We start from the raw sequence: 24800 nt of genomic DNA, 5'->3' as shown, positions 1-24800 counted from the left end.
GCACCCAGGGAGGTGCAGGTGGTGGAGGAACAGGAGGGAAGGAAATGCTCTGCAAGACGAGCGACTGCCACAGACATCACAGCAAGGCCCCCGATTGCAATACTTTCCGAGCTTCAAGGGGGTCCAAAGGCCTGAGGAAATGAGCTGTGGTTGCTGTGAGTTTTTTGGGCTGTATGGCCATGCTCCAGCAGCATTCTCTCCTGACGTTTTGCCTGCATCTGTGGCTAATAGCATCCAGCCACAGATGCAGGTGAAACGTTAGGAGAAAATGCTGCTGAAACATGGCCATACAACCTGAAAAATCTCACAGGAACCCAGTGATTCTGGCCATGAAAGCCTTCAACAATATGTTGGTATGAGCCGCTTACTATTCAATAATAATAACAATAATAATGTTATGGAACACAACACACCAGACATCACAGTTGTGGAAAAGAAAAAGATTTGGATCACTGATGTCGCCATCCCAGGTGACAGCCGCATTGACGAAAAACAACAGGAAAAACTCAGCCGCTCTCAGGACCTCAAGATTGAACTGCAAAGACTCTGGCAGAAACCAGTGCAGGTGGTCCCGGTGGTGATGGGCACACTGGGTGCCGTGCCAAAAGATCTCAGCCGGCATTTGGAAACAATAGACATTGACAAAATTACGATCTGCCAACTGCAAAAGGCCACCTGACTGGGATCTGCGTGCATCATCCAAAAATACACCACACAGTCCTAGACACTTGGGAAGTGTTCGACTTGTGATTTTGTGATATGAAATCCAGCATGTCTATCTAATTTGCTGTGTCATACAATAAAATAATAAATAGTATTTCTACTCTGCTATCATCTCCCCGAAAGGACTCGGGGGCCCCAGAAAATACAGCAAAGTTTCGCATATAAATAATACATAAATCTGAAACGATTAAAACCTCAGAATTACAACCACACACATACATAATTACAATGAAAAACATTAACATTCATAAAATGCAGTCATAGCTGCGGATATTTACTATATCACAGAGGCTTAACTATTATTATGGCCAAGTATTTAACACAAACCAAAATAATAATAATAATAATAATAATAATAATAAATAATAATAATAATAATAATAATAATAATAATAATAATAATAATAATAATAATACATCACACAGTCCTAGACACTTGGGAAGTGTTCAACTTGTGATTTTGTGATACGAAATCCAGCATAGCTATCTTGTTTGCTGTGTCATACAATAATAATACTTTATTTTTGTATCCTGCCACCATCTCCTTGGAGGAATTCGGGGCGGCTAACATGAGGCCAAGCCCAAAGACAAAACATAGACAAGGTTAAAAGCATATATAAACAATCTCAACGACAAATAAAAATAAGCAGATTAAAACACAATAAAACAATATAAACTCAATCATAGCAAAAAGAATATGGTAAAATGACATACTACAACACCACCGCTAATGGTTAGAATGGGGAGGAAATGGGTTGCTGTGAGTTTGGGTCTGTATGGCCATGTTCCAGAATCATTCTCTCCTGACATTTTGCCCATATCTGTGGCTGGCATCTTCAGAGGATGAGGATGCTTCAGGAGAGAATGCTTCTGGAACATGGCCATACAGTCCGAAAAACTCACAGCAACCTGGTGATTCCAGCCATGAAAGCCTCCGACAACACAAGGGGGAAATGGCTGGAATGAAGATAGAGAAGAGGCACCAAGAGAAGGACAAAGCAGCAGAGAAGTGTGAACGAGAAAAGGCTTGCTTGCACCTCTTTAGAAACTTCAGCCTTAAGAAGGCTGAGTTGCATCTCAATTGTGTGGCACTGTTTTCCTGTTGCACACCCAATAGTTTTCCTGTGGCCAAAATAAACCTGTTGCATTTGATCTTCTTCTTTCTAGTGTCTGATTGAAACAGAGCTACTAAGGATTTGGGGTAGCATCAAGCCTCAACACTAATAATAATAATAATAATAATAATAATAATAATAATAATAATAATAATAATAAAACCAAAACCAAGATAACCGAAGAAACCATTGATCATATCCTCAGTTGCTGTAAGAAAATCGCACAGACAGACTACAAACAGAGGCACAACCATGTGGCCCAAATGATTCATTGGAACTTATGCCTCAAGTACCACCTCCCAGCAGTAAAGAACTGGTGGGATCACAAACCTGCAAAAGTATTGGAAAATGAGCACGTAAAGATACTGTGGGACTTCCGAATCCAGACTGACAAAGTTCTGGAACACAACACACCAGACATCACAGTTGTGGAAAAGAAAAAGGTTTGGATCATTGATGTCGCCATCCCAGGTGACAGTCGCATTGATGAAAAACAACAGGAAAAACTCAGCTGCTATCAGGACCTCAAGATTGAACTTCAAAGACTCTGGCAGAAACCAGTGCAGGTGGTCCCAGTGGTGATGGGCACACTGGGTGCCGTGCCAAAAGATCTCAGCCGGCATTTGGAAACAATAGACATTGACAAAATTACGATCTGTCAACTGCAAAAGGACACCCTACTGGGATCTGCGCGCATCATCCGTAAATACATCACACAGTCCTAGACACTTGGGAAGGGTTCGACTTGTGATTTTGTGAAACGAAATCCAGCATGTCTATCTTGTTTGCTGTGTCATAATAAAATAATAATAATAATAATAATAATAATAATAATAATAATAATAATAATAATAATAATAATAATACTAGTGTGTTGTGTGACACACGGTTTGGAAAGCTCTGCCTGACAGCCTCAAGGAGAATGGCCAGGGACACTTCTCTGGATCTGCGTCCACTCCGGGTTAAATGCTTCCCAGCTTGAGGGCCCATCCCCTTCTCCTTGCTTTTGCTTTTATGAAGGGAGACCCTTCCCAAAGGAGAGTCGGCAAGGTCAGCCCCCCTGCTAAGCACCCCTTTCTCCCATCAAAACCAACTCACTTCCAGAAGGCTTCGCTGGCGCTGATCCGGGAGACGTTGGCCAAGGAGCCGTTCTGAAACGCAAGGAAAGCAGGTCATGCTACGTGCTGCAGACCTTTGAAGCACGGCTTTGCGGAGGGAAGGTGCAACGCAAGGAGTCCTTGGTGCCCCCCCCACTTCCCCCCATAGAAGGCAAGGGTCACCTGTGTCCAGCAGAGGGGGGCGTTCAGGGGGGCCTGGCAAGACCAAGGCAGGGGGGTCTGGAGGGACATGGCCAAGTAGTAGAAGGTCCAGGCGATGATGACGTTGTAGTAGAGCGAGACCAAAGCCGACACCAGCAGCATCCCGATCCCGATCCCTGAGGAGGGCGGCAGGAGAGAGGTCAAGCAAAAGGGTTGGCCTGTTTTGTCTTTCAAGAACAGCCTTAAAACAATGTGGTAAGTAAATGAAACTTTACTTCAGCAAAACATACAGAATAGCACACTCAGTGGTATAATGCAAAAGAAAGCAAAGTCTTAGGAAAAACACAGTTCTTAAGTCTCTGATCAATTTCCAAATCAATTAGCAGTCTTACTTCAGACAAAGAAACAGCAATAAATCCTTAGGAGCAGTTTCCCAGATGCAGACTCGAAGCAGGCACAAGAGGAGCAAAGGCTTAGGCTTTAGAGTCAGTTTGTTACCAGCAAAAGCTAACTGCACCAGCTTCTGATTTATAGCCCTGAGTTCCCCCACAGCTGCTAGGGTGGTTCCCAATTACTCATCTGCATTTCTGGCAGCTATTCTAGCTGAACGACATCTCTGCTCTGTTTCCTTTCGCCTCTCCTGAAATGTGGGTACTTGCAAAATCTCCTCTACAGATTCCAACTCATTCCCAGATTCATGAACACTTTCCTGCTCCCCTTCCTCTTCTGAAGAAGAGGAGTCCCTAACGAGGGTCAAACCACAGCATGGTCTCCAAGGCCACACAAGGTGGAACAACCTGGACTGTCACAACATTGTGTTTGAAGCACTCGTCTAAACTGAATACATGCTGTTCCCAAGTTACAAGCAAGCTTTTGTAGATTCCACCTGAACATCAGTAAGAACTTCTTAGAGCTGTTCAAGAGTGGAATCTGTTGCTGTCTCGAGGTCCAGTAGAAACTCCTTCTCTGGGTTTTTAAAGCAAAGTCTGAATGGCCATCTGTCGGGAAGGATCAGCTGGTGTCTTCCTGCCTGACAGAATGGATGCCGGCCTGTTTATGTTGGATAAGCAAAACTCTACTGTAGTTTGTGACACAGAAACAACGTTTCTGGAGGAGAACAACTCCATTCAAAGTAAGGACTGCGCAATTAAACAGGAAATAACACTTTCAGATCAGGAACAGATTTTCCCCCAAATGTTGTTACATAGTGTAATGTTAATTAGGGTTCTTTCTCCAATTTAATGCCTTAATGCTCCCCAAAGGCTTTCTAGAGAAGACTCCTCCCCAGACGTACCTTTGAGGAGGGGGCAGCACTTCCAGACGGTTATGGGTCCGGCGGCACCGTATTGGCCCAGGCTGAGCTCCATTAGGAAGAGGGGCAGCCCGACGAAGAGGAGCATGATGGAGTAGGGGATCAGGAACACCCCTGCGAGGCAGGACACACACACCAGAGGGTCAGGGTGGACTTTAATTTATCAACACATTTCAGCCGATCATATTAACTCCAATAATACAAGGGTTGAATGAAAAGTAATGCCTCCACCTTCGTAACTCCTCAGCAGATGGCAGTCCTGGTCTACGGCAGGTACAGGCTTGTTCAGTAGACTCTCCTCTACAGTTACTTCCATTTGGCGGGAAGCCTTAGCGTTGAACGGTTGTGTTGTTAAAGTGCGAAGTATGGAACCCTGCGCAGTCGGTCAGTCAATGCAACTCAAGCAACGTGCAGTCATTGAATTCTTGAGAGCAGAAGGTGTCACCACAAAGGAGAAAGGCGTCACCTTCATTCTTGTAACGCAAGAGAAGTTCCTGGCAAATTTCAGGTCTGTGCGCTTCCATTTCAGGCATCAGCATCCTGGGGACCCATCGTGCCCAGATCTTCCAATAGGCAAGCAAAGCAATAATGTGACCCACACGTTCTTGGGAAATGCCGATTATGCTTGAAATTTCTCTCTGACGGATATGAAGATTGTCCTGAATCAATCTGTCAACCTTTTGCTTGTGAAACTCGATGGTTGCTGTCACAGGACGTCCAACTCTTTGTTTGTCACGCAAGTAAGATATTCCCACCTCGACATCTTTAAACTTACTCGCCCAACGAGGCACAGGACTCACATCCACACAATCACCATAAAGAGCTTGCATTCTCTGATGAATCTCCTTTGGGGTGGCACCTTCCGCTGTCAAGAATTCAATGACTGCATGTTGCTTAAGTCGCATTGACCAACCGTCTGCGCAGGGTTCCATACTTCGCACTTTAACAACACAACCGTTCAATGCTAAGGCTTCCCCGTCTGCGCAGGGTTCCATACTTCGCACTTTAACAACACAACCGTTCAATGCTAAGGCTTCCCCGTCTGCGCAGGGTTCCATACTTCGCACTTTAAAAACACAACCGTTCAATGCTAAGGCTTCCCCGTCTGCGCAGGGTTCCATACTTCGCACTTTGACAACACAACCGTTCAATGCTAAGGCTTCCCCGTCTGCGCAGGGTTCCATACTTCGCACTTTAACAACACAACCGTTCAATGCTAAGGCTTCCCCGTCTGCGCAGGGTTCCATACTTCGCACTTTAACAACACAACCATTCAATGCTAAGGCTTCCCCGTCTGCGCAGGGTTCCATACTTCGCACTTTAACAACACAACCGTCCAATGCTAAGGCTTCCCCGTCTGTGCAGGGTTCCATACTTCGCACTTTAACAACACAACCGTGCAATGCTAAGGCTTCCCCGTCTGCGCAGGGTTCCATACTTCACGCTTTAAAAACACAACCGTTCAATGCTAAGGCTTCCCCATCTGCGCAGAGTTCCATACTTCGCACTTTAACAACACAACCGTTCAATGTTAAGGCTTCCCCATCTGCGCAGAGTTCCATACTTCGCACTTTAACAACACAACCGTTCAATGTTAAGGCTTCCCCATCTGCGCAGAGTTCCATACTTCGCACTTTAACAACACAACCGTTCAATGTTAAGGCTTCCCCATCTGCGCAGAGTTCCATACTTCGCACTTTAACAACACAACCGTTCAATGTTAAGGCTTCCCCATCTGCGCAGAGTTCCATACTTCGCACTTTAACAACACAACCGTTCAATGTTAAGGCTTCCCCATCTGCGCAGGTTTCCATACTTCGCACTTTAACAACAGAACCGTTCAATGCTAAGGCTTCCCCATCTACACAGGGTTCCATACTTCGCACTTTAACAACACAACCGTACAATGCTAAGACTTCCTGCCTAATGGAACTAACTGTAGAGGAGAGTTACTGAACAAGCCAGGACCTGCCGCAGAACAGGACTGCCATCTGTTGAGGAATTACCAAGCAGGAGGCATTACTTTTCATTCAACCCTTGTATATGAAGAATGGGCAATCATTTCATAGAAACCCAAATTCACAACAACCCAGACAGTCATTTTTCTTCCTCCCCCCTTTGCTGAATGGTTCTAACCCTATAATTTCTACTATTTTTCTTCCTTTCCTGGTTGCACTTTAGGAATGAGAAGTAACAGGACTGAAAACTAGAGTTGCAAGTCTTGGCAAAAGAGAATTCATGAAGCATTTATCCATCCCTCAAAATGTAACTACTACTTCTCAATGTCTAGATCAGGGGTCCCCAAACTAAGGCCCGGGAGCCACATGTGGCCCATCGACGCCCCCAATGCGGTGGCAGCTCCCTCCTCCTCCGCCGAGGAAAGCGCATGTAGCCTGGTGTGCGCCTTCCAAAGCTTTGCTTGTTTATAATGGTAATTTCATTATTATTTAATTCATTATTAATTATTAAGGGGTGCTTTGCTAGTGCTTTTGGTGCACAAAGGCAGAAGGGGGTTGGACTAAATGGCCCAAGGGGTCTCTTCCAACCCTATTATTATTATTATTATTATTGACAGAAGGACACAGTATAACACAGCAAACGAGATATATATGCTGGATTTTGTATCACAAAATCACAAGTCGAACTGTGATTGTATCACTTCCCAAGCATTTAGGACTGTGTGATATATTATTATTATTATTATTATTATTATTATTATTATTATTATTATTATTATTAATAACAACATTGAGGCTGGGAGGCCATCTGCCAGGGGTGTTTTGCTTGTGCTTTTGGTGCACAAAGGTAGAAGGGAGTTGGACTAAATGGCCCAAGGGGTCTCTTCCAACCCTCTTTATTATTTTTATTATGATGATGATTATAATTAATATTAAGGCTGTATTTGTTCCCCTTTTGTTTTTTTACTTCAAAATAAGATATGTGCTGTGTGCATGGGAATTTGTTCATAGTTTGTTTGTTTTTGGTTTTTTTTTTAAAAAAAAAAACTATAGTCTGGCCCTCCAACGTGAACTGGCCCCCTGTTTAAAAAGTTTGGGGACCCCTGGTCTAGATGATCCAGAGCTGGACTTTGATTTCTCAGATTTCCTTCTCTACTCATAGAAACTTGCATCGCTCTACAACAGGCATGGGCAAACTTGGGCCCTCCAGGTGTTTGGACTTCAACTCTCACAATTCCTAACAGCCGGTAGGATGTTGCACTCTTACACATTGAGGAAGAAAAGACGGTGAACAAGACACCTTGTGCTTCTCCCCAGATGTTCTCTTGATGGGGTTCCATCTTCAGACGGAACGCTTTTTGTGCTAATTAGAACAAAAAGAGAGCATTCGGCAGAAAGCCTTGGCACCATCTGGAATAGAGTTGACGCCAGTCACTTTGGAGGCATCTGGGATCGGTTTCCGGCAAAGATGGAATACTGGGTTTACATGTGAAAGGATCTAAAGGGTCCCAGCCAGTAGGCTGTTAGGAATTGTGGGAGTTGAAGTCCAAAACTCCTGGAGGGCTGATGTTTGCCCATGCCTGCTCTACAAGCATCAGTGACCCAAGCTTCAAAAACAGCAGGAATGTGATAGATCTGCAGTAGAAGAACTAGAGGACACTTGAAAGCCACGTTGCCCGAACTGAAGAGCAGAGTGCCTGATAGCTCCTAATAAACAGACATGAAAGCATTATGTCTCCCCTGGGATTTTTACTTCTGAATCCACTTTAATTGCCTTGGTTTAAGGCTATGGGATCATGTGGGCTGAAGTTTGACAAGGTCTTGAGCCTTCTCTACCAAAGGATGTGATGCCTCACTAAACTACATATCCCATCATTGCATAGCATTGAGCCACAGTCATTAAATTGGAGGTGACATCCCTCCCAGAGGTGTTGGAAGTAAATTCTGCTTTTGCTTTGGCTCAGCACTAAGTTGACCGTATGACACAAATCTAATGCACAGCCTCATTTTGACCAGGTCTTTTACCCAAAAAAGGTCATCATTGTTGTAGCCCAGCAACCAGGAGGCTCACCTGCAAATTCGAACAGATAGCCAACCTCGTAGATCAACACGGCTTCATGGGAAGTAAAAATCCCAGGGGAGACGTAATGCTTTCATGTCTGTTTATTAGGAGCTAAAGGGCACTCTGCTCTTCAGTTCAGGCAACACGGCTTTCAAGTTACAGCCAGGCCTGTGTCCTTTAGTTCTTGTCTTGGTTTTGGGATTCAAGTATTCAGGGAGTTTTTCCATGTTCTTGTTGTGTATCCTTGTTCAAATAATAATAATAATAATAATAATTATTTATATACCACCCTATCTCCCAAAAGGGACTCGGGGCAGTTTCCAACAATAATACAACAACATACAGTACATAACAGTATAAAAACACATTATTACACAAAATAAAACCTTTACACTAAAAATAACAATCAATAATAATACAACTTTTGTATTTTGGGACTATCTTGCTTTTGGATTTACAAGAGTCATTTGATAGCTGACTTTTTGGATTCTATACCTTATTTCCTTATGCCTGCTTTTATTATATATCTTTTGTGTGCTTTTTACAATACACTGTTTGCCCTTACTCTGGACTCTTGTGTGATGCTCTGGTCATAGGTGGCTTCTGGCCTGGGGTGTGACAAGCATTAGATTTGAGTAAATAACAACAACAACAATAGCTTCTCCGGACCCATGGATGACACTCACCTCCTCCGTTGCGGTAGCAGAGGTAGGGGAAGCGCCAGACGTTGCCCAGCCCCACGCAGTATCCCAGGCAGGAGAGCAGGAATTCATACCGGCCGCCCCACGTCTCTCTGGCCGGAATGGCTTGAGGGGTCGCAGGGGTCGCGGCATGGGTCTGGACGATGGAAGAAGGCGAGGGGTGCCCCTCCGGAAGGGTCCCGTTGAGCTGGACATCACTGCCCTGTGGCTGGAGGACAGAAGGGAAACATGAGAATTGAGGCAGGAAGGAGGAAGAAATGGTGGCTGATCCCATGGGGAAGGGATCCAAAAGTCTTAGGAGACCATAAGCTGAACCTGAGCCAGCAGTGTGATGCAGCAGCAAAAAAGACCAAGGCAATCTGCGGTTTCATCCATAGGAGCCTGGTGTCTACGTAAAAGGAAACCACTCTTCTGCTCTGGCCAGGTCTCACTTGGAATAATATCCCTGTGTGTTGTGGTTCAGCCTGATGGTGAAGAAAGGGGATTTGGGGAACAGCAGTTTGTCCCTGGGAATGTGGACGTTTCTGAAATGCAGGTGGATTCGGAAAGTGTTGTTAGCTTAGAAAAACAGAGGTCTGTGGATGCCTCTGAGTTTAGCAGAGATGCTGCCAAAGTTTGTGATAAGGATGAACTTTCACTGGAGTCTGAGAATTGTCAACAAAGTCCAGATGGGAATGAAGGGGATGAGTTTGTGTTAGAGAATCCAGGTGGAAATTGGAGGCAAGCGTGGGGAGGCTAGAGTTGAAAGGAATGTGTTTTTCACTTGCAAGGAGGTTTTAAAGTAGATGTACTTTGGGGAAAGGTTTTAGTCAGAGCAACATTGCTGTTGGAGATACAACTCTTGCTTGGTTTTGGTTCATGCCTCGTCTCTTGGAAGCTTGTTTTCTGGTTTCTACGGATTTGCTTAGTTATTCCTGGGACTCTGTACTTTTATCTACAAACACTCTGAACTGTGCTTGATGGATTGTACTCGCAACTGGATTATAGGTTTCTTTACTGCTTTTTACTAAGTTTTGCTATTCTTTATCAATAAACTGACAAACTCAAGCCTGCTGTGTGTGTTGGAGCAAGGTGATCCAGTGCTGGGGTGCGACACTGTGTCCAGTTTTGGGCACCAGAATGTAAGGATATGGACAAGATAGAAAGGGCCAAAGATCTGGAGCCTGGAGGAGAGGCTGAAGGAGCTGGAGATGTTGAGCCTGCAGAAGAGTAGGCTCAGAGGGCATGGGAGAGCCATGTCTAAATATCTGAAAGGGGATCCCATTGAGGAAGAAGGGAAAGTGTTTTCAGTTGCACCAGAAACACAATGGAACAATGGATTCAAATTGCACGAAAAAAATATTACACCTGAATATTAGGAAGAACATCCTGTCAATGACGGCTGTTTTACAAATTATTATGTTGCCTTTGACTCTGGTCGGGTCTCCTTCCTTCTCTAGAGATTTTTTAGCAGAAGCTGGATGGCTATCTCTCAGGTGGGACTGGATTGTGTCTTCTTGTCTGACAGAAGGGGGTTGGGCTGCATGACCTTTGGGGGCCTTCTCCAACTTTGAGATACCATGAAAACGGTGAATCCTGCCCTCTCTTCTGACAACTGTGTTTGCAGTGTTTGCCTATCCAGCCGCCCCACAAAATGCATGGTTTCGTATCTAATTCGGCTTCTAGCCAACCTGTTCAGCTGGCTCTTCCTGTGCGTCCACACAACACACTGGAGCAGAAAAAGCTGCTTTCTTGCCTTGAAAGGTCCACCTTAGTTTCTGTTGAGAAAACCTTGGGAGACACCCGGCATGGCATGCATCCACACTGCTGAATGAATGCGGTTTGACACCACTTGTAACTGTCATGGCTCAATGCTATGGGATCCCAGTCTGAGGAAGAAGAAATAAAGAAAGGAAGGAAGAGAGAGAAAAGGGAAGAAGGAAATGAAGGTGTAAGGCAATTTATCTCAAAAAGAGTTCTGGCACAGGAGGCAACCAGACAGAAATCTAGTCTTGTGAGAGTACAAAACCAAAGTTTATTTTCATCATAGCTATGAGAAAGGCAAAACAGCCGCACACACACAAAAAGGTCTGTACTTGCAAATGGCGCAGCAAACAACGACTATATATCTTGGCTTATCTAAACTTGACCAATTACTGAGGGTCTTCTTCACCTCCACATCTCTTTGGCACTTGTTTACTCTGAGCTAGCTTCTGTCCTTGGAACTTTCTAGAGAAAGGTACCAGCTTAAAAAGAAAGGGAGGGGAGCAGGTCCTTTGTTACACACACTACCCTGGCTCATACAAAGAGCTTACATGTTGCACTTTGCCTGGGTTCTATGAATTAGTCTCCAGTGATGTGATCGAGGTGACCACCCTCCCCCCCAGGACTTTGTAAAAGATAGTTCAAAAATCAAGACTTTATGTTCTATATTCCATATATTTATAGTAGAAGGTGATTGAGACGTTTTACTGGAGTTTACTGTGGTTTATCCCTGCACTCTGAGGCAAGAGATAACAACTTCATGAATTGTAAAATCATGCTGCTAAAACTCCACTTTTATGAATTTCCATGCTGGGTTCTCCAGATGTTATGAACTTCGTTCTTATCAAATATTTTCAATTGTTTATATCATTCATGATTCCCCTTTAGGCAATGTAACTCACTTTTATGGATTCTCCCTTATTTCCATGAAATCTATCTGTCTGCCTATATGTATTTGTACTCTTTGGGATCCCCGGAAAATATGTATTTTTCCCCAGCATGGTTTATATTCCAACTTTATTTTATTTTTCATTTTATTTCATATAATTGTCAAGTCATGAAATCAAATAGGAAATATTTTGAACTCAACCTGAACCCCAGAACCTATCCCATTTCCTATGACCCAGGCTTCCCTTCCCAAAAACAAAAGGATAATCTGCCACCGCTAAACCCAATCAAATTCAGATTGCATGGACAATATAGGGCTTGAGTCGCCGAATTCGGAGTGTTGACCTAAAGGTGATTCGCCCCAAGGCAAACATTGTCATATCTCACCCAAAGGAAAATCCAGGACACCTCAGGAAGGCGCCCTGCAGAGCCTGTCAATATGGCTCATCACCACCCATCTTTGCTTCCATCTATGACACCCCAAGGCATATCTAAAATCTGTATACGTGACAGAAACCCGGACACCCTTGATTGCTGCCATTAATCCCTTTAGAAATCGGTCTAGCAGGTCTTAATCCGACAGTTCCTGCCCTGTCACCCCATTGTTTCAATAACTCCCGCCTTCTCTTTCCTGATTGGCCCGAGTAGAGACAAAAGGTAGCTTCCTATTGGGCCAACGGAGCAAGGCGGGAAACGAAAGCCCGCCTCGTTCAACCTTCTAGCCTATCAACGATCAGATGGGCGGGGGAGCGGGGCGGGAAATTCAAAGGGCTGTCAGACTGAAATTTTGTATAAATATGGCTTTATTTTGATTGTATGGTACCCTAGTAGACCGAATGATCGCTACTAGAGTCCTCTTCAGCTGAATTGCTCAATAAAGACTCCTTGGCGGATTTTCCTTCAACTTTGGCGGACCTTCTTCATTTCGGCTTCAGGTTGTATTGCGGCTCATATTTTCCTATTGGCTCCGCCAAGGTCCGTTCTCTCAGGACCTGATCGGGTCTCTCCTTAAGGGCCCGATCCCCTAAAACGCGGTCGACAACAGTGTTAATATTGTATGTTTTATGTTGATTTTAACGATTGTTTTTACTGCAATTGATGCTTTTATTGGATAACTGTTTTATTGCTGTGTTTTGATATTTGATTGTTTTATCGGGCAAGGCCCCATGTAAGCCGCCCTGAGTCCCTTCGGGGAGATGTGGCGGGGTATAAAAATAAAGTTATTATTATTATTATTATTATTATTATTATTATTACATTGTCTATATAAAGCTAATATGATATATGCAGAGACAAAGCTATATATGCAAAAGTCTACTATTTTCTGGCTTGTGGTCTCTTCAAAGGTAGGAAAAAAGAGAAGGAGGAATAGAAAGGGAAAAGGGAAATGTACGAAGGGTGCCCAAACCCCTTTAATTCTCCAGTGTAGACGCACCCAGGGAGCATTCTTTCCAGGGCAAACGTTTCAGACTTTTCCGGTTTTGTGGGTGGATTTCTCTTGCCCTGAACTTCAAAGGGCAAGGCTTCAGCCTCAGGGCTTGGCTTGGGTTGCAAACCCATCAGGAAACAAGAGGCATTTGGTGACGCAAGGCCTGCCTTGAGCAAGTCCAGCCAAGAGCAAGAGGCTTTGCAGCAGAATGAAGGCGCTTTTGGGGCCACAAAGGCTGTGGCTGCCTCTTGCGTCACTTGGCCGCCTTTCTTTTCTCCTTGCACAGCAAATGCCCCGGGAGTTTTGCATCCAAGGACTGGAAGCAGCACAAGGGGCAATGCAAACAGGTGTCGGGAGGGAAGGGATGCCGGCCATGGATGCAGCGCACGAGAGCTTGCGTGTGCGCATGGCTGCAAACAGCAAGCGCTTCCTGCAAGCAATCAAAGATGATTGTACCTGAATCGGTTCTTAAAGACAACCCTATAAAACTACAGAGCAAACACTAGGCCTGGCTGCCGTCCAGAAGCCGTTTCCAGGAATATGCCAAACGGCTAAAAAGGCACGCAAAGAGAGGCAGCAATGAGAGTTATACTGACATTTTTGCAATTGTCTCTGACCCCTTCCTTTTGAATTGGTAACCACTTTCTCTTGTGGAGAGAAAAAGAAGGGTATAAATAAACATCATCATAATAATAATAAATAGAAAAACACCGCCCAAAAACAAAACAGGAAGCTCCCCAGAGATCCCTAGCAGGCCACTGGGAGGTTATTGCCACACAAAAAGAAGAACTTCCTAATGGTGAGAGCCCTTTGGTCATAAAATATAAATACTGTAAATAAATAAAATAAATTATAGAATCTGCTTCTGCTTCTGCCTTGGAGTCCACTGGGTCTCCTTCCTTCTCTGGGGGTTTCTAAGCAGACGGTTGATGGCCATCTGTCAGGAGGGCTTTAATGGGGGTGTTCCTGCCTGGAAAGAGTTGTCTAGATGACCTTTGGGGGGTCCTTTCTAACCCTAGGAGTCCATAAAGAGAGGTTGGATGACCATCCATCATGAGGGCTTTGGTTGTGACTTCCTGCCTGGAAGAAGGGGGTTGGACTGGATGGCCTTTTGGGGGCCCGTTCTCACTCTGTGCTTCTATGGTATTATTATTATTATTATTATTATTATTATTATTATTATTATTATACCCCACTTTATCTCTCCCAAAGGAGACTATGGCTCCAGTGAGACGGCCCAACTTGAACTTAACAGCACTGAAATAATAATAATAATAATAATAATAATAATAATAATAATAGTAATAATTTATTTTTATCTCGCCCTATCTCCCCGAGAGAGATAACAACAACAATAACAACAACAACAACAACTTACACTATGTAACATGACTTTTGTTCCTGGGTTATAAATGTCATTTCCATAAAAACATGGAAAAAGTTTATTACACTGCACAAACTTTGTTTTTCCAGGAGGAACTTCCTGCAGCACATTTTGCAATCACTTTCTAATGAATATTTCATCATAGAGTCTCAACCAATTCAATCTAGTTTGTGGCAGCCACAAAAACAACAAAGTTTCTGGAGTAGGATAACAACTTTCAAAGTAAGGACCGCACAATTAAGCAGGAAATAACACTTTCAGACCAAGAACAGACCATTTTTCAAGATTTGTTACAAAGTCTTATTTATTCCCTGCGAACTTATTACCTATTATTTATTCACTTACACCCCACCTTCTCAAAACTGATATTTGAGAAAGGTTATACAAATTAAACACAGATCGTAAAAATCCAAAGATATTTTGAAAACCCACTACAGCCAGCCCTCTGCATCTATGAATACCATATCCACAACTTGAATATATACAGTAGAGTCTCACTTATCCAAGCCTCGCTTATCCAGGCCTCTGGATTATCCAAGCCATTTTTGTAGTCAATGTTTTCAATACATCGTGATATTTTGGTGCTAAATTCGTAAATACAGTAATTACAACATAACATTACTGCGTATTGAACTACTTTTTCTGTCAAATTTGCTGTATAACATGATGTTTTGGTACTTAATTTGTAAAATCATAACCTAATTTGATGTTTAATAGGCTTTTCCTTAATCTCGCCTTATTTTCCAAGATATTCGCTTATGCAATGTTCTGCTGGCCCGTTTATGTTGGATAAGTGAGACTCTGTACTTCTACCTATAATGGGCCTTACAGTGGCCCCAAGGAGATGGAGGCATTGTGTCTTTGACCTGAGAGTTGGAAGAGAACCTAAGGGGTCCAGCCCCTTGTAGCTCTATCTCAATAATAATAATAATAATAATAATAATAATAATAATAATAATGGAAAATGAACATGTAAAGATACTGTGGGACTTCCGAATCCAGACCGACAAAGTTCTGGAACACAACACACCAGACATCACAGTTGTGGAAAAGAAAAAGGTTTGGATCATTGATGTCACCATCCCAGGTGATAGTCGCATTGACGAAAAACAACAGGAAAAACTCAGCCACTCTCAGGACCTCAAGACTGAACTTCAAAGACTCTGGCAGAAACCAGTGCAGGTGGTCCCAGTGGTGATGGGCACACTGGGTGCCGTGCCAAAAGATCTCAGACAGCATTTGGAAACAATAGACATTGACAAAATTACGATCTGCCAACTGCAAAAGGCCACCCTACTGGGATCTGCGTGCATCATCCGAAAATACATCACACAGTCCTAAACGCTTGGAAAGTGTTCAACTTGTGATTTTTGTTTGTTTGTTTGTTTTTTCTTTTAAAGTGTCTTTATTAGTGCTTTTCTACCATTGTGAAACATAGACGTAGTGACAATGAGACAGACAAGACTACATGTTGTAAGACGACCGAACAGAAGTTGTGCCGACCCAGGTGACATATAAAGTAAAAACATAAAAATACAAAAAAAATTAGAAAAAAATTAAAAATTAAAAAGTAAATAAAAGGAAAGGGGAAGAGAGAGGGGAGAGGAAAGTAATATTATAAGGAAAAAATAATCATAATAAAAATGATATTAATAGTCATAAGAGAGAAAGAAAGAAAAAAGAAAGAGAGGGAGTGAGAGAGGGAGAAAGATAAATAAGAGCGGGTTACCTAAAAAGTCCTATGAATTGATACATATGCACGTTAATATATATATTCATGTCTATATATAAACTTAGGTATTTATATATGTATCTATATCACATTGTAAACAGTAACACATACACAACCCCAAACCCCATGTGTTGACTTCCATCTAATGCCCCACGTCTTTACCTGTTTAAAGTGTTCGACTTGTGATTTTGTGATATGAAATCCAGCATATAGATCTCGTTTGCTGTGTCATACAATGTCGTTGTGTCAATAATAATAATAATAATAATAACTTTATTTGTATATCCCGCTCCCATCTCCCTCAGGGAGACTCGGGGTGGCTCCCATGGGGACAAGCCCGATATCAACATACATTAAAACAATCACAAATTAAAACCAGTATAAACAATAAAACTATATAAACAGTATAAACAGCATAAAACATAACCATATTAAGTCATCTGAGTCTGAGCATGGTGCAAAATATATAGGATATAAAATCTCTAATCTCTTATCCCTATCTAATTACCTATCATCATAGACCCCTAGAGTAGGAAGAGACCCCAAGGGCCATCCAGTCCAGTCTCCTTCTACCAGGCAGTAAGCATCACCCAAGCCCTCCCAACAGATGACCATCCAACCTCTGCTTAAAGCCTACAGAAAAGGAAGGAGGCATTCTATTGCAGTCGGAGGCAGTCTGTGTTCCACTAAAGTAACAGGAGACCCCAAGAATGATCCAATCCAACCCCATGTAAGTCTGTCCCTGTCCCAACAGATGACCATCTAGTCTCCGGAGGAAGTGGAAGGAGGATCCACTGGACTCGCCTTTCGGTGACATTTCTTCAGACCCTTTTCTTTCAGGTCTATATTTTATGTCTCATGCCAAGACTCTTTTGCCCAGAACTGGATGGAGGATGATCCTGAGGAATCACAGAGTTAGAAGAGACCGCATAGGCCATCGAGACCAACCCCATTATTCTGCCATGCAGGAAAAGCACAATCAAACCACCCCTGACAGAATCCCATCCAGCCTCTGTTTAAAATTTTCCAAGGTAGGAGGCAGAGTTCCGCTGCTGAACAGCTCTTTTTACAGTCAGGAAGTTCTTCCTAACGTTCAGGTGGAATCTCCTTTCTTTCCTGTCATTTGAACCTATGGCTCCATTGAGTCCTGGGGCCCTTCCACACAGCCATATAACCCAGAATATCAAGGCAGATAATCCACAATATCTGCTTTGAACTGGGGCCCCTTCCACACAGCTACCATACATACAATCCACATTGAACTGGATCCTATGGCAGCATGGACTCAGATAACCCAGTTCAAAGCATATATTGTGGATTATCTGCCTTGATATTCTGGGTTATAGGGCTGTGCGGAAGGACCCTGGGTTATCTGAGTCCACACTGCCATATAATCAAATTAAAAATGTATTTTATACTGCTGTGTGGAAGGGGCCATAGTTTCCAAGGCAGCATAAAGAAAGCTTTGCTCCCTCTTCCTTAGGACATCCTTTCATATATTTGTTTATTTATACATGGCTCTCTTGGCTCTTTCTCTCCACCTTCTCTTCTGCAGGCTAAAAACACACAGTTCTCAAATATATATATATACAGTAGAGTCTCACTTATCCAACATAAACGGGCTGGCAGAACGTTGGAAAAGGAAAATGTTGGATAATAAAGAGGGATTAAGGAAAAGCCTGTTAAACATCAAATTACGTTAGGGTTTTACAAATTAAGCACCATAAACATCATGTTTTACAACAAATTTTACAGAAAAAGTAGTTAAGTGAATGTTGGATAAGTGAGACTCTGCTGTACAGAAAAAGCAGTCCAAAACACAGTAATGTTATATAGTAATTACTGTATTTATGAATTTAGCACCAAAACATTGCAATACAGTAGACTCTCTCTTATCCAACACTCACTTATCCAATATTCTGGATTATCCAACGCATTTTTGTAGTCAATATTTTCAATATATCATGATATTTTGGTGCTAAATTCGTAAATACAGTAATTACTACATAGCATTACTGCGTATTGAACTACTTTTTCTGTCGAATTTGTTGTATAACATGATGCTTTGGTACTTAATTTGTAAAATCATAACCTAATTTGATGTTTAATAGGCTTTTTCTTAATCTCTCCTTATTATCCAACATATTTGCTTATCCAACGTTCTGTCGGCCTGTTTACGTTGGATAAGCGAGACTCTACTGTATATTGAAAACACTGACTACAAAAACATTGGCTACTAACAAATAGACTACAAATAAGGATAGAATTTCATAAAAAGAACTTACAATAACAACCCTGTCGGAAATTAAATCCATAAAAAGTTCAATCTTTGCTGCCTAGAGAAACACCTGTGGACTGGGGCGGGAGGCGAATTGCGTTGGATAATCCATAATGTTGGATAAGCGAATGTTGGATAAGTGAGACTCTATTGTACACCCCACTTGCCTCACTAGCAACAGAACGTCTGAAGATGCCATTAGCCACAGATGCAGGCGAAACGTCAGGAAAGAATGCTACTAAAACATGGCCATACAGCCTGGAAAACTCAGGACCCTTCCACACAGCCATTTAACCCAGAATATCAAGGCAGAATAACCCACAGTATCTGCTTTGAAACTTGCAGACCGAAAGGTCCCAGGTTCAAATCCCGGGAGCGGTTTGAGCACCCGCTGTTAGCCCCAGCTCCTGCCAACCTAGCAGTTCAAAAACATGCCAATGTGAGTAGATCGATAAGTCTCTGGCGGGAAGGTAACGGCGCTCCATGCAGTCATGCCCATGGCCACATGACCTTGGAGGTGTCTGCGGACAACGCCGGCTCTTTGGCTTAGACATGGAGATAAGCACCAACCCTCAGAGTCAGACATGACTAGACTTAACGTCAGGGGAAATCTTTACCTTTACTATCTGCTTTGAATTGGAATATCTGAGTCCACACTGCCATAGATCCCAGTTCAAAGCAGATAATGTGGGGTTTTATTCAGATGTGTGGAAGGGGCCCCACAGCAACCCAGACCCGGCTCATCCAAGGGATCATGCAGGGTCTCCAGACCATAACTGCCCTTCTCTGGACCCCTTTCAAGATGAGAATCAATCCATTTCATATATTGCTTTGCCCAGAATTGGATACAGGGCTATTCTTCCAGCCGAGTTGGAAGAGACCTCATGGGCCATCCGTTCCAAGGTTGTTGTGTGTCTTTCGGGCTGTGTGGCCATGTTCCAGAAGCATTCTCTCCTGACATTTCGCCCACATCTATGGCAGGCATCCTCAGAGGTTGTGAGGTATGGAGAAAACTAAGCAAAGAGGTTAATATATATCTGTGGAAAGTCTAGGGTGAGAGAGGTCAGTGTGAATGTGTGTAGTTAATCACTTTAATTAGCATTGAAAAGCTTATCTGCTGTCTTCTTCCTGCCTCTGGGGCATCCTTTGTTTAGAGTCGTTAACTGCCCTTGGTTGATTCATGTCTGGAAATCCTCTGTTTTCAGAGTATTGCTTTTTATTTACTGTTCTGATTTTGGAGTTTTGTAATACTGGTAGCCAGATTTTGTTCATTTTCATGGTTTCTTCCTTTCTGTTGAAGTTGTCCACATGCTTGTGGATTTCAATGGCTTCTCTGTGTAGTCTGACATGATAGTTGTTAGAATGGTCCAGCATTTTTGTGTTCTCAAATAGTATTCTGTGTCCAGGCTGGTTCATCAGAACAGTAAATAAAAAGCAATACTCTGAAAACAGAGGATTTCCAGACATGAATCAACCTAGGGCAGTTAACGACTCTAAACAAAGGATGCCCCAGAGGCAGGAAGAAGACAGCAAATAAGCTTTTCAATGCTAATTAAAGTGATTAACTACACAACATTCACACTGACCTCTCTCACCCTAGACTTTCCACAGATATATATTTACCTCTTTGCTTAGTTTTCTCCATACCTCACAACCTCTGAGGATGCCTGCCATAGATGTGGGCGAAACGTCAGGAGAGAATGCTTCTGGAACATGGCCACACAGCCCGAAAGACACACAACAACCCTGTGATCCTGGCCATGAAAGCCTTCGACAACACATCCGTTCCAACTCCATTCTGCCAAGAAGCAGGAAATGGTATTCAAAGCACCCCCGACAGATGGCCACCCAGCCTCTGCTTCAAAGCCTCCAAAGAAGGAACCACAGTTTGGGGCAGAGAGTTCCACTGCTGAACAGCTCTCCCAGTGCCAAAGCAGAAGAAGAGAGGGGCCCCAGGACGAAGTGATCCTGACCCTTAGGGCACTGCAACTCCCAGCATCCCCCTCCACAAGGGACTTACTCACCGGCTGGGGCTCCGGGGGAAGCTGCATCGGGGCCACAGGAGGCCACCGCACTCCTCCCTCCTCGCCACCAAAGGCTAAGAGGAAGAGGAGGAGGAGGAGGAGGAGGAGGAGGAAGGCCCGCGGCGGAGGAGGGAGGGAGGGAGAAAAAGAGGGAGCGCCTCACCTGTCCGGTGCTCACCTGGGCAGCTCAAGCCACGCCCCTCGGAGGCAGAGCTGTGGGCGGGGCGAAGGGCCAAAGGGGAGGAGCTGCCCCAGAATCGGGGCTCACCCAGAGGAGGTTGCCACCTGCCTAGCCTCTTCTGCAAACAAGGACTGGAGATACAGCTTTTCCCTCAGGACAACTCCCTAAGGCCCCTTCCACACACTTTTCATTCAAACCTCGTAAATTGCTTTGGGTCCTATGCTGGGAAGAGAGGTAAAGGGATATACATTGAATTAATCCATGTGGACATGGGGCGCAGACAACAAAGCAACTGTCACAGGGATGTTCACCTTTCCCTATGCCAATGATGGGCAACCTTTTGCGCTTGGTGTGCCAAAATTCACCAAAAAACCTAGCATGACTTGGGTGGTGTGTCACTTTGAGACAAAAAAACATAATTTCGCAATATGTATAGTTTAAATAACAAAAATATATAATTGCAATATATAACTGTATTTAATAAATCAAACTATTTACTACCATTACAGTAGAGTCTCACTTATCCAACAGATTCGCTTATCCAACATTCTGCCAGCCCATTTATGTTGGATAAGTGAGATTCTACTGTATTTCCATGTACAACAATCTATGGTACCTCTTGCAGTTTCCACGCTGATTTCTCTCTATTCTAATTTCAATGTAGTCATGAACAATGAATAATATAATAATAATATAATGGTAATAATATGATAATATACTACAATAATAATAACAGAATAATAATAGAATGATATAATATATATATAATTGTAATGTGCATAATTCTCATGGAGTAAACAACAAAACCACTGGACCAAATCACACCAAATTTGGCCACAAAAGACATAGTTATCCAATCAATCTGCATGTGGCAGCGTGTCAGCACAAATGGCCAGGCGTGTCAGTGCTGACACGCGTGTCATAGGTTGACCATCACTGCCCTATGCCATACATAACTCATACATGCTGTGGTAATCTATGAGCAGTTAGACTCAATTTAACCCTCTCTGGGGGAGATTCCACCAAAATGCAGCAGAGTAGCAAAAGCAAAAGCTTTCAAATGAAACAGTTACTTACACGGGGCAAGCAAAGAGAAGCCTTTCAACTTAGAATAGCAATGGAGTGCAGAGTCTCAGTAAAAGTTCAAAAAGTATTTATCCAGGTAAAAAGAACTCCATTGTAGATAGAAAGGCTTGGGAGCTGTCTAGTCTACTCTAAACTGGTTTCTAAGGAGAAAATAAGAAAGGAAAAATAACAAACATCTAAATAGTTACATCTTGCCAGGAGAGACAGCAAGATGCTGTTTGTTAGCTAGAAGAACAAAAGAAGAAGAGAGAACCAAAATAGTTCCAACCTCATGGTCCAGTTTATTGGGGCCATAAAAGACATTCTGACCAATGAGAAATTAGTGTCCCTGGAGATTCACATTTCTACTAACTTCAAAGTAAGGGATGTGACGTAAACAGGATAGAGTGAAACACAGTAAAGCCTGTCTAGGCATGCTTTGGAAACAGGGAAAGGATTCCCTCAATCTAACTCTATCGTCTGTCTAACTACATCTAGACTTGAGTAGTCCAGGATTATTCCCAACAGTACATACATATTTATATGGCTGGAGTTACCCTTAAAATGTCCCCATTCTAATTCACAAACAAATTCAACTTAAGAACAAACCTACAGAACCTCTCTTGTTCATCACTTGTGCACGGTCTGTATTTTGCTTGTTCGTGGAGCTAGCTTTCCATTGTTTGGAAGGACCCAAGGACTGATTGTGCACCCTGACCCATTTGAATATTGCAGCCCTGAAAAGACCAGCCAACCAAGAGGTATTTTGTTCTTTAAAACATTTTGGTGTTTTTGAAGCACTCAACTCCCTTCCCCAGATGTCACGAACCTCCTTTTCTCTGACTTGAATACAAAAGGGTGAAACATGTCTCCAAGAGCAGCAACATTTAAATAACTCACTGCTGGAAAACTCACAGCAACCCAGTGATTCCAGCCATGAAAGCCTTCAACAACATTTTGAACACTGAACATTTAAATAAATTGCAGTCCCTCATCTAATTGTTTAACATTTTAAACATAGCCAATTTTTCAAAAACAGAGGTGGACTTCTGGACATTTTGTTCCACCGGACGGGGCTGTGGTGCAGCTGGTTAGTAGCCAGCTGCAATAAATCACTACTGACCAAGATGTCATGAGTTCTAAGCTGGCCGGGTCGGAGTAAACTCCCAACCATTAATAGTCTACTGTGCTGTTGACCTAAACAGCCCTGTCGGGTTGCTTCTGTCGGGTAGGAAATTTAGGTACCGCTTTATGCGGGGAGGCTAATTTAACTAATTTACGACACCATAAAACCTTCCAGCAGCGTGCAGAAGAATGAGGAAGTACTCCATCAAGGACTCGGTGTCACAAGTGGATGGTGAAGCAGCAGCTCCCCCTGTGGCCGGACTCGAGCATACCCTCATGAAGCTGGAACCTGGAATGTTAAGTTGCCTCTGTGTGTCTATATGTCGCATGTCTAATGGCATTGAATGTTTGCCATATATATGTGCATTGTGATCCACCCTGAGTCTGCTTGGGGGTGAGAAAGAAGGGCGGAATATAAATACTGTAAATAAATTAAAGAAATTAGTTGAAAACATCCCTACAATATTTTGCTCTTTTTTTTGGCAGTAACCTGTTTCCGTCCTTCCCTGCTTCTGCACTTTTCGGAGTTATATCCAGAGTGACAGCCTGTCAGCCTGTTGGAATGGAAACTCAATGAATCATCCTGTGTCACTTCCCATCTGCTGTTGGGCAAAGGATGGATTCCATTGGTTTCTGCCTTGAGATGCAATTCAGAATGTAAGGCAAGACTACGGGGAAAGAGCAGCACCTGCAGAGAAGTCTAAGGAATGACAACAGTCTGTAGAAAGTGGTGTTTGTTTCAAAAGGATCCTGATGGGTTTTCTCATTAATTCCCTCTTCCCCTCTCTTTTTACAATTTTTTCATAAGTTATACAAATAACTTATTTGTATTTCATAATAAGTTATACAATAACTAACATTAACACAAAATGTACAATAAGTCAGTTAAATAATTAATCATATATTTATATATATTTAATCCCTACGTGCCCCCAACCCCCACAGGACATGTATAATATGAATGATTCTTATATTGACATCTTCTTCAAAATGCAAATATATATATGTGTGTGTTGATATGGTTTTATTCCTTTTTTGACACACACACACACACACACATATATATATTCTCAGAATTTGCTACCCCATAATATTGCTACAAAATCCTTTTTGTTAATCCAATTTTGCATTTTATTTCACAAGTCTTTGAATATGTTTTAATGGTTTGTAACTGAGAATTTTAATACTGTTTATATTGAATTCTGTTATAAATAATAATAATAATAATAATAATAATATACTTTATTTATATTCCGCTCAGAGGGACTCAGAGTGGATTACAGTTTACATATATAAGAAAACATTCAATGCCTTTTTACACAGTGAACAACGACATACAATACACATACAAAGCTTGCCCTTTCATCTCCAGCGCCTGGAGGCGATGCTCAACTCCGGCCATGAGGAAGCGCTCTTGTTGCATTTTTCCATGCCAAGGAGCCTGTTGTCCATAGACTTTCTCTGAACATTGCCAGCATGTCTGCATGGGGAGGCCTTTTACCTTCCAGGTACTTTAAATTGTACCTGTTCCAACTTACAAACAAATTCAGCTTAAGAACAAAGCTACATAACCTCTCCTGTTCGTAATGTATAAACTGTTTCAAATATACTGTGAAGACATCCGCACCCCCAATGCCCTAACCAGCATGTGATGCAGGCTGGTTAGCCGCCAGTTGCAATAAATTGTTAATGTGGGATTTGTGTATTGATAGTGTTTAAATGCAATTTATGTCATGCCTGTATTGCAACTGATTGCATCATCCAGAATGTACCATAAGGTGGAAAGAGTTAATTACCAAGAAGCTATGATGACCTTGATGT

General features: G+C 42.7%; 1 protein-coding gene across 1 annotated transcript in view; it reads right to left on the bottom strand.

Moving 5' to 3' along the window:
• The window catches only part of LOC100562583 (sodium-dependent proline transporter), a 45907-nt gene extending 25198 nt beyond the window's left edge, over positions 1–20709 (bottom strand). Inside the window, exons 1-5 of the mRNA XM_008122431.3 lie at positions 20609–20709; positions 9116–9338; positions 4392–4523; positions 3119–3273; positions 2937–2989 (exon numbers count right to left, since the gene is read on the bottom strand). Of these exons, the coding sequence (XP_008120638.2) occupies positions 2937–2989; positions 3119–3273; positions 4392–4523; positions 9116–9338; positions 20609–20635 (590 nt within the window). The 5' untranslated portion in view covers positions 20636–20709. The remainder of the gene's footprint in view (positions 1–2936; positions 2990–3118; positions 3274–4391; positions 4524–9115; positions 9339–20608) is intronic.
• Between the last annotated feature and the right edge of the window lie 4091 nt (positions 20710–24800).

The sequence above is a fragment of the Anolis carolinensis genome, chromosome 3 (assembly GCF_035594765.1).
Source record: "Anolis carolinensis isolate JA03-04 chromosome 3, rAnoCar3.1.pri, whole genome shotgun sequence".
Taxonomy (NCBI): Eukaryota; Metazoa; Chordata; class Lepidosauria; order Squamata; family Dactyloidae; genus Anolis; species Anolis carolinensis.
This window is presented reverse-complemented; position numbering and strand designations above follow the sequence as displayed.